This window comes from Mastomys coucha, unplaced genomic scaffold (genome assembly GCF_008632895.1).
Source record: "Mastomys coucha isolate ucsf_1 unplaced genomic scaffold, UCSF_Mcou_1 pScaffold22, whole genome shotgun sequence".
Classification (NCBI taxonomy): Eukaryota; Metazoa; Chordata; class Mammalia; order Rodentia; family Muridae; genus Mastomys; species Mastomys coucha.
Window position 1 is genome coordinate 209,705,549 of NW_022196905.1, and position 10,203 is coordinate 209,715,751.

Consider the following 10,203-nt stretch of genomic DNA (forward strand, 5'->3'; position numbering starts at 1 on the left):
CCGGTTACCTGGAGTGTAGCCTTTGCGGTCAATCTTGGCTGAGAGGGACACAAGGCCACGGGTGCAGTACCAGGATCGGGCCACCTTCTCCCGGACTCCAGCCTGGGGTTCCTATGGAGACATCAAGGGTCACTTTGGGCACTGGGCACTTGGAAACCCTAGTCTTATAGCAAGGCTGAGACAAGGGGGCTGTTGTAAGTTTTGACCAGATACCCCCGAAGAACGTAACCCTGTCTTTTTTGTTGTTGTTTTTTGTTTTTGTTTTTGGAGACAGGGTTTCTCTGTATAACTCTGGCTGTCCTGGAACTCACTCTGTAGATCAGGCTGGCCTTGAACTCAGAAATCTGCCTGCCTCTGCCTCCCCAGTGCTGGGATTAAAGGTGTGCACCACCACTGCCCGGCTAACCCTGTTTTAAGAAGCCAAAAGTTGAATAACAATTAAAAACATGTAGTGGCGCACACCTTTAATCCCAGCCTGGTGGACTCAGCGAGTCTCAGACCAGCCAGGACTACACACAGTGACCTTTCTAAAATTAAAAAAGAAAAAGAAATAAAGTAAAACCCAAAACCAGTAAAAAAACAAAAACAAAAACAAAAACAGTTCTATCATCTCCTGCTTTCCAAACGGGGTATCTGAGGCTGGGAAGGAGCAAGACACCTTGCCCAGAGGCACACAGCAGGTGAGCCCCCTCACAATTTGCACCTAGCCATAGTGGGTTCTGTACTCACCACTAACTTCTGGTTCCCTGTTTCAGAGGCCACCTGAGACCCTCAAATCTAAAAGGTGTCAAGCCGCCAGGCTGGACACCCCCTCCCGTCCCCCATGGGGCATCCACTTGCCAGCAGGGCAGGTGTGTTTATGTCCACGGGTTCAATGACTGTGAACACCTTCCGGGCGCGGCGCGCAGGGACCCATGGCCGGTGCAGGGTGGCTTTTATGGAGTAGCGGACGCTGCCGTGTTTGCCCTCGAAGGATGTCACCAGGGAGCTGGGGTGGCAAGAGTGGGGGGGGGTCAGAGAATCACTATCAGGAGACAGTGAGGTGAAGGGCATAACCGAGGGGTGTCCCGAGAAGTCAGGGCTGAGGGAACCCTAGGTGCCCAGCCAGAGGCCGACGGCGGGGCTTACATAGGCAGCTGGAAGCTGAAGGGAAACTCGTGGCGTCCAGCGGGAAGCGTGGCGATGTCCCCCGAGTCTAGGAACAAGACCCGGGGCTCAGCGGACGTGGGCCTGGGGGGTCGCATGTTCGGTGCGCCCCAGAAGGTCCCCAGCCCGTACCTGGCGCGAGCAGCGTGGCGCGGTGGTTCACGACTTCCACGCGCTCGCTGTAACTCTGAGTGTAAGCAGTGCTGGAGCCCGCGCTGCGCGACTCGGTCCAGTGCGCGCGCGCGCGGCCCCGAGCGCGCAGCCTGAGCGCGCCCACGCGTGCCGCGCCCGCAAGCTCCAACAGTACGCGGCCTGACACGGCCTGGCCTCCGTGGAACACCGGCTCGGTGCCCGCGCGGGCCCCGTCCAGCTCTACCACGAACGCCTTCACCTTATCGAACAGCATGGAGGCGACGGTCCCGAACCCAAAAACAAAAAACAAAAAACAAAAAACAAAACAGACCGGCCCGATGCTCGAACCCGCGATAAGGAAGAGCTAGAGACTACGAACGAAGCAGGCTCGAACTACGTACACGCACACGCGGGACAGCCGGACCGAAGACCGCTGGGGACCGGCCGCTGCGTGCCTCTTATACCACGGGGCGAGGGCGGGGCCTGAGGAGAAGACCGCGCCCACCGGAAGAGACTCCGCAAACACGGCGGAGGGGGCGGGGCCTGAGGGAGAAAGCTGCGCCCCACCCAGAAAAGACTAGGCCAATAGCGCGGCGAAGGAACGGCCTGAGGAGAAAGCCACACCTTCAGGAGAAGACCCCCACCAATAACGCGGCGAGGGGACGGGGCCGGAAAGAGCCTGGCTCTGAGAAGAGAATTAGGCCAAAGGCTCCTCGAGGGCGGTGGCCTGCGAGAAAGCCCGCCCCCTAAAAGGGACCAGGCCAATAGCGTACGAGGGGCGTGGTCTGAGGGATGAGATCCGCTCCTGCGAGATGGCATTAGCACGGAGGGCGGGGCGGGGCCTTAGAGAAAGCCTCGCCTACCGGAAAGAACTGCACCAATAGCACCGGGGGGCGTGGCCTCAGGAATAACCCTTAAGCCGTGCTAGTTTCTGAACACGAGCCTAAGTGGGCGGTGCTGCGGCGCGGTTCTATTGCCTTGGGTCTCGCAAATACGCAAGCAAGGAAACCCAGGAAAAGTGAGAGACCGGTCCTAGTCACCCAGCGTGACAATTGTCACTGTTTTTGTTGTTGTTGCTTTTTTTTTTTTTTTTCCGAGACAGGGTTTCTCTGTATAGCCCTGGAGTTCACTCTATAGATCAGGCTGGCCTCGAACTCAGAAATCCACCTGCCTCTGCCTCCCAAGCGCTGGGATCAAAGGCGTGCGCCACCACAGCCCGGCCAATTGTTGTTGCTTTTTGAGACTGGTGCTCATGTAGCCCAACCTTGCCTGGGACTTGAGACAGTCCCCCTGCTTCAGCATGGATGATGGGTAGGTCGTTTTGAGACAGGGTTTCACTGTGTTCCCTCAGCTAGTCTGGAAGTCACTATGTAGACCAGGCTGGCCTTGAACTCATAGAGGGCGAGGTTGCCACTGCTTCCCAAGTGCTGGAATTAAAGCTCAAATCGGATTTCTGAACCCAAAAGCTTTATTTTCTTTTGAGGCCGGTTCTTACATAGCCCGGTGTGGCCTCCAGTTCACCATGTACTCTAACCAAGCCTGATGTTGAACTTGCCCTCCTCCACCAGTCTTCCAGAGCTGGCTTAATAGGCATGTACCACAGTGCCTGACTGTTTCTTAAACTTTTTAAAAAATAAGATTTATTTTATATGAATACACTGTAGCTGTCTTCAGACCCACCAGAAGAGAGCCACTGCAGATGGCTGCGAGCCACGATGTGGGTGCTGGAAATCGAACTCAGGACCTTTGGAAGAGCAGTTGGTGCTCTTAACCACTGAGCCATCTCTCCGGCCCTGCCTGGCTGTTTCTTATGCTTTGTTTGTTTGTTTGTTTATTTTATTTTTTATTTTTTAAGATTTTTTTTGTATTTATTTTATGTGTATGAGTACACTGTAGCTGTATAGATGGCTGTGAGCCATCATGTGTGTGGCTGCTGTTGATCTCAGGACCTCTGCCAGCCTCGCTCTTTCTGGCAGTAATTTACTGCAGCTGTCTTCAGACGCACCAGAAGAGGTTGGCAGATCTCATTATGGATGGTTGTGAGCCACCATGTGGTTGCTGGGATCCGAACTCAGGACCTTTGGAAGAGCAGTCGGTACTCTTACCCACTGAGCCATCTTGCCAGCCCCTGTTTCTTATGCTCTGAGCATCTCTCACTGTAACCCAGGCTGTCACAGCAATGGAACTCTGGTCTCAGCCTCTTAGGTGCTGGGGTGGCAGGCATAGCCACTAGGCCAGAACCTCCCAGCTTAATCATCAACTCGCTGCTGCCAACAGACCTATCTGGGGCACCCTGCTTCAGGCCTATTGTTTCCGGCGATGCGAATTGGCGGGGACAGGAAAGGGTTGGTCTTTCCCCCCCTGCATTGGCACCATTCAACCTGAGACCCTGGCAAGGGACAAGGAAGACGTGCCTCAATTTCCACTTCCATATGGCCTGGGGGAACTTAGTCTCTCAGATCCAGAAGGGGGTCGCTGTGCATAGGCAGCAAATCCAGGATACTCTGACATTTTGAGTCAAGGGCTGCAGTGTACCTGGGGACAGCGAGACCCTTTAGGGGTGCCACAGGAAGAATTGCTCTGACAGGGAAACCTGCCCAGCGTTTATAGGACACGTGCGTCCCCTGGTGGACCTGGGATGTACTGTGGCTCGTATTCACTCTTGAACCCAGCTGTGTGAACACAGGGATCCCCAGGCTGCAGCACCCCTCGTCTGCAGCCTGGAGAGGACAAGGCGGCCTGGAGGACCAGAGAGGTCGCACAGGTCTTGGCCTAAAGAACAGAGTGGGAATTGAGGACACCCCTTCCCGGAGTGAGTGTACCACACTGATAAGCCTTGGAGACCCAGAGACCTTCACCTGGAGTCACACAGCAAGCCACACCCCACCCCAACCCAACCCAACGCACCCCACCCCGTGTGTGCTAGAAGGAGTCTTCAGTGAAAGTCTTGGATGGCTTCAGGATTTCCTTTGAGCCACCTGGAGAAGAAGGTTTCAACCGGGTCCCTTCCTGGCACACCCGGTCTTCATCCAGCTGAGGATTTATCTGTTTAGAGCAGCTGGAAGCAGATGCGGCCCTGCTTCTGCCCTGCCTGTTTCACGGTCCAGCATAGTGAGACTTGGCTTAGCTGAGTGAGTGAGGGGCAGGGAGCCCAGAGACCCACATCTGGCCTGCAGGCACACAGCAGGGCGCTGACACAGGGATGGGTATGCTCTAGTGGTCTCCTAGGTGAAGTGGGAGGGGTTAAGAGCCCGATCCACAGTAGAATGTCTCCCAGTGCAGTCCCCCACGGGCTCCTCCCCAGTGGGAGACATTCCCTTCCTACCCACAAACACCATCAGACCCGCCCCCACTTCAGGGACAGACCCAGAGTAGCAGACAGGGCAAGGCGGCAAACTGAGGCAGAATTCGAGTGCACACCTGAGAAACTTCTTTGAAAATTGGAACCCCCCTTACCTGGAGGTCCTAAACAGGAGACTCTCTAGCCCATTCCAGGTGTCCGCAGATCCTGAATTCCCCACTTTGTTTGTTTGTATGTTTGTTTGTTTTGTTTTGTTTTTTCGAGACAGGGTTTCTCTGTGTAGCCCTGGCTGTCCCGGAACTCACTCTGTAGACCAGGCTGGCCTCGAACTCAGAAATCTGCCTGCCTCTGCCTCCCAAGTGCTGGGATTAAAGGCGTGCGCCACCACCGCTCGGCTAGATCTCTTTGTCTGTGTAGCTCTGGCTGGTCTTGAGCTTCTGGAAATCCTCCTGCCTCAGTTTCCTGAATGTCTACTGCTTCTGTGAGCTCACCTGGAAGACCTGCTGACATCGCAGGTAGGTCTTGGCTGCGTTGAAGTCGCTGGCCACGACGTTCACGGCCATGCTGCGCCCTCCAGCCGGTGCGTAGTTGCCCAGCCGCGTGCTACCACCACAAGCTGCTTGCACACGCAGCGGCGCTGCAGCCACCGCCCACGACCCCTGCACACCGCGGCGTCCACTTCCGATAATTCCAGCGCGAAGCTGCGCTGGGAGCCCAGCTGCATGGCTCGCGGGACCCGGCCCGCCCCGAGTCCCGAGACACCCGGACTTCCTGCTCCAGGGCGTTGATTACTCAGGCCGGGGCAGGGAGAATGTGGCCGCTGACCCAGGCGACCTGTGGTCTCACAGCTGTGTTTTATACTCTCATTCAGCCCCAGCCCACCTCCCCGTGATGCACGGACCTTAGAACAAGCAGCGGGCAGTGCAAGTCTGAAGGACCCTGTTGTCCTCCACACCCAAATGTCACCACCGGAGTCCCAAGTCACCTACAGCCTTGTTTATTTCTGTGCCACCCCCAGGTCTTACTGTGTATACATTGCAATCCACCTGCCTTTGCCTCCCAAGCGTTAGGAATAAAGGCGTGTGTCACGTTGATCTGCCTTGTTTCTTCCTTCCGGTCCTGTTTTGATCCCAGTCCCCTTCTTGATGGACAGGAGCTAACACTGGGCTCAGAAGGGACAGGATGGGGGCCATGTTTCCCGCGCCCTCATAGGCAGTCTCAGGAAGGAGGGAGCATTTATTGAGCACCTACTGTCTGACCCATGTGGGGGTTGGGTTAGGCCTGTTTCCCCAATACAGACTTGCCCTGTCCATGCCCCCCAGCAGCAGGGGAATAAAGTCGGCCCAGTTCCACCCCACAGCTCCTCCCCACAAGCTTGTAGAGTCCGAGCTGGGCCTCTGGGATCCCAGCTCAGGTCCACTATCTCCCAAGACAGGTGGCTGATGTTCTGATCAGGGGCTGCTCTTGACAAGCCACCTATGCCTGTGAGGTGTCTGTGCTCCCCAGGTACCCAAAGTCTGGAACCTGAGGTCTGACAGGACCCTGGTGATTCTGTAACCCTGGCCTCTCACCCTCTGGTGTGCCCTTACTTTGACATCAGGATCCCCGAGTAGAATCTATCCACTTATGCCGTTTGACAAGCGCGTTTGCCTCAGACCATTGCGGTGTGGCTGCAGGCAAGTGGCCTCACCTCTCTGAACTTTCATTTGTTTGCATCTTACTCCAGTTAGATAGATCCTGAAGAAAAGTCATTGTATCAGTCCCTGTATACAGCGGGTACTCAATGCGTGTGCAGTGACGGTCTTACCCCTGTCCCCGCCCATTCAGGAATCCTCAGGTCAGGTCATCTACCTCCTCTGGGGAGATGCTCATGGCCCCCTGCCATGTAAACAGAAAATGGGCTAGAGACTCCTGATTTACTTAGAAATGTTGAGCCCCCCTGCTACTCCTCCTGCCCTCCTGGGGCTTGGGACAGCTAAAGGGACATGGATTCCCGTGGTCCAGCCTCAGAGGAATGAGTGCCAGTCCAGTCGGCTCAGTTCCAACCAAGCTTGTAAATGCAGTAGTCCGGAGGTCCAGAATGGCGAGGAGTTAGCTGTAGCCACACAATGGCTGAGATTGAGCAGTCTAGTGACCAGGAGGCCATCACCCACAGTCTGATCCCATGGTGGGCAGCCAGTGGCTTCGTGGGCTCTGGGTGGCTGCGGCCAGGTGACCAGGCCCAGGCCAGGGCGGTGGTAGAGGGCATATGGCTTGGGCTATGAGGCCTGGTAGGGCCTGCAGGGAGGCACCCAGGACATCCAGGCGGCTCTCCAGGGCGGCCAGGCGTGCCTCCAACTCCTCCTGCTGGGCCTGCAGTTCCGACACCACTTCATATGCGATGCTCTGTGCCTGCAGAGATGGAGAGACAGGCCGAGTGACAAAGGGAGGGTCCAGGAGATGGCTGAGGACAGAGGGCTAAGGACAGTAGGGGGCCACCATGAGGTTTAAAGAGCAAGGGATTGTGCAGTTTCTGTTCGGGCAGCAGGCAAGCTGTGTGACCAGCAGGGAGCGCTAGAGGTGCAGAGTCCCAACACAGGCGCTCACCACCAGGGGGCTCCGGAACATGGCAGGCTCAGATTGAGTTAGAGGACAGTCCTCTCCTTTGGGCCACCATGCCTTTGCCCAGACTGTACCTCACCTGTCCCCACTTGTCCAGAAACCAGGATGTGACATTTGGAGACACCCATAACTGTAGCCAGCCTTCAGTTGGCCCATAGCCCTCTCTGGTATTTTATTTACTTATTTACTTATTTATTTATTGAGACAGGGCATAAATAACCATGTAGCCTTGGCTGGCCTGAAACTTTTTATAGACCAGACTGGCCTCTAACTCACAAGCCAGAGTTCTGGGATTAAAGGTGTGTGCCACCAGACCCAGCTTGGCTTTATTTGTTTTTTTTGTTGTTGTTGTTGTTGTTGTTTTGTTTGTTTGTTTTTTCGAGACAGGGTTTCTCTGTATATCCCTGGCTGTCCTGGAACTCACTCTGTAGACCAGGCTGGCCTTGAACTCAGAAATCTGCCTGCCTCTGCCTCCCAATCCCAAGTGCTGGGATTAAAGGTGTGCGCCGCCACCACCTGGCTATTTGTTTGTTTTTTATTTATATGTATCTGTGTATTTTTTGTTTAGTTTTTGTTTTTCAAGAAAGTGTTTCTCTGTATAGCCCTGGCTGTCCTGGAACTCACTCTGTAGACCAGGCTGGCCCCAAACTCAGAAACCTGCCTGCCTCTGCCTCCCAAGTGCTGGAATTAAAGGCATGAGCCACCACTGGCCAGCATATGTGTTTATTTTTTGAGACAGTCTCCAGGCCATTCTTGGATTTGAAGCAATATCCTCCTGCAGCCGTGTGAGTACTGGAGTAAACTATGTGAAAAGAACCACTATGACTTCTGAACTCTAGAAGGTAAGGCAGGAGGATCAGGAGTTCTAAGTTGTCCCTGGCTACACGGTGAATTCTGGGGCAGACTAGGCTACATGTCACACTGTCTTAAAAACAACAAAAAGGAGGCTGGAGAAATGGCTCAAGAGTTAGGAGTACTGACTGCTCTTCCAGAGGTCCTGAGTTCAATTCCCAAAAACCACATGGTGGTTCACCACCATCTATAATGGGATCTGATGCCCTCATCTGGTGGGTCTGAAGACAGCAACAATGTAGTCACATACATAAAATAAATAAATAAGTATTAAAAACAAAGACAGGGGCTGGCAAGATGGCTCAGCGGGTAAGAGCATTGGCTGCTTTTCTGAAGGTCCTGAGTTCGGATCCCAGCAACCACCCGTAATGAGATCTGACGCCCTCTTCTGGTGTGTCTGAAGACAGCTACAGTGAATTAGGCCAGAGTGAGTGGGCCAGAGAGAGCAGGGCCGGCAGAGGTTCTGAGTTCAATTCCCAGCAGCCACACACACACGATGGTTCACGGCCATCTGTACAGCTACAGTGTACTCATACACATAAAATAAATAAAATAAATCTTTAAAAAGAATTCAACATCTTCCAGGGACATTATTGGGTAGAACGGGACTAGGAGGTGGAGTCCCTGCCTAGAATCCCTCAGTGAGGGGTTGGGGGTGTGGCTCAGGATAGAGTCCATGTCTAGAATCCTACACTGTATATATATATTCAATGCTGGGTCTCTATATAGCCCAGGCTATTTTTGAAATCCTAGCCTCAAAAGATCCTTCTGCCTCAGCCTCTAGAGGAGCTAGAACCCTGGCTTGTGGTTCCATGCCTGGAATATTACTCATGAATCTAAATTGAAGAGCCAGATTGAGCATAAATACTTGATGCTGCATTGTGGGTTTCTAGCTGCCTCTGATTAGACACTATCCCCTGTGTCCCTGGAAGCCCTTGTCCTGTTGATGCTCACCTTGGCCAGCTCAGCCAGCGTGTTGGCCTGATCATTCACCTTCCCTTGTTCAATCTTCACACTCCGGAGCCTGGGGATAGGGCAAGGACAGGGATAGGTCAGGCTTCTTCGCCAGGGCCTCAGGGCTGAGGGATACATTTGCAATCCTGGCCCAGATCAGGCCACTTGCAAGAACCTGGAGGAAGGCCCATCCACATGACAAAGACAGACATGTTCTCTGCCCACTAGGGACACGTCTGTGGCATAACCTTCCCCATGGGCATCATGCACCACCAGACTTCCAGTCACCCCAAGACTTACTTCTGAGCCCTGGGAGGAGCCAGGAGAGCATAGGAAAAGAAAACAGAGAAAGAGAAAAGCACAGTGCAATTTTAATCTCATGCAGCAACATGTTGAGTGGCCCCAGCCCCATCACCAGGTGCCTCCCCGGTTCCCGGCAGGGGCTCCTGGGCTGCTTCCATGCAGCAGGGATCTGGTCTCATAAGGCCAGAGGCCAACAACCCCTTAAGACACCTGTGTCCTGTCACCCCGGGGACTTCCTGGCAGCCCTGGGTAGCTGCCAGTCACTGTCTTTTTCCCCCAGCCCCTTGAGTGGCACCTTGCCTCCATGGGCAAGTTGCTCAGAAAACATCCTGGATGGAAACAGAGGCTGACAAGGGCAGTGTCATGGGGATCAGCACACAGACGGGATCAGGGATCAGAACAAAGACAGGAGGTGAACCCATCACTGCTGATCACCTGTGGTGCCCTTGACCCCTGGAGAAGGGGCTGCCAAAGGTGGGTTCCACTCTCTGTAGGCCACATCCTGCTTATTCTTCCCCAAGGGTATGGACTGCCTCCTAAGGCCCAGAGCTCTGATTCTGGCACCCTTGGAGAGTCACAGTATCACAGGCCAAAAGAAAGAAAGGAAGGAAGAGAGAGAGAAAGAGAGAAAGAAAGAAAGAGAGAAAGGGAGAAAGAAAGAAAAAAAGAAAGAAAAAGAAAGGAAGGAAGGAAGAAAGAAAGGAAGGAAGGAAGGGAGGAAGGAAGGAAAGAAGGAAGGAAGGAAAGAAGGAAGAAAGAAAGGAAGGAAGGAAGGAAGAAAAAAAGGAAGGAAGGAAGGAAGGGAGCAAGGAAAGAAGGAAGGAAGGAAGGAAGGAAGGAAGGAAGAAAAAAAGGAAGGAAGGAAGGAAGGGAGCAAGGAAAGAAGGAAGGAAAGAAGGAAGGAAGGAAGGAAG

At 54.0% G+C, this 10,203-nt stretch overlaps 2 protein-coding genes across 9 annotated transcripts in view; both read right to left on the reverse strand.

Annotated features, from left to right (window-relative positions):
* Arrdc2 (arrestin domain containing 2) overlaps nt 1–1,910 on the reverse strand; it is a 4,346-nt gene extending 2,436 nt beyond the window's left edge. Inside the window, exons 1-4 of the mRNA XM_031340189.1 lie at nt 1,279–1,910; nt 1,129–1,195; nt 841–988; nt 9–111 (exon numbers count right to left, since the gene is read on the reverse strand). Of these exons, the coding sequence (XP_031196049.1) occupies nt 9–111; nt 841–988; nt 1,129–1,195; nt 1,279–1,552 (592 nt within the window). The 5' untranslated portion in view covers nt 1,553–1,910. The remainder of the gene's footprint in view (nt 1–8; nt 112–840; nt 989–1,128; nt 1,196–1,278) is intronic.
* A 3,650-nt stretch (nt 1,911–5,560) lies between these two features.
* Nucleotides 5,561–10,203, reverse strand: part of Kcnn1 (potassium calcium-activated channel subfamily N member 1) — a 23,819-nt gene continuing 19,176 nt past the window's right edge. For 6 of the 8 annotated variants that reach the window (XM_031340182.1, XM_031340183.1, XM_031340180.1 and 3 more), the window contains 3 exons: nt 9,287–9,295; nt 8,987–9,056; nt 5,561–6,970 (listed from right to left, as the gene is read on the reverse strand). In XM_031340182.1, the coding sequence (XP_031196042.1) occupies nt 6,725–6,970; nt 8,987–9,056; nt 9,287–9,295 (325 nt within the window). In that variant the 3' untranslated portion in view covers nt 5,561–6,724. The remainder of the gene's footprint in view (nt 6,971–8,986; nt 9,057–9,286; nt 9,296–10,203) is intronic. The other 2 variants (XM_031340186.1, XM_031340188.1) reach the window with 1 other exon arrangement.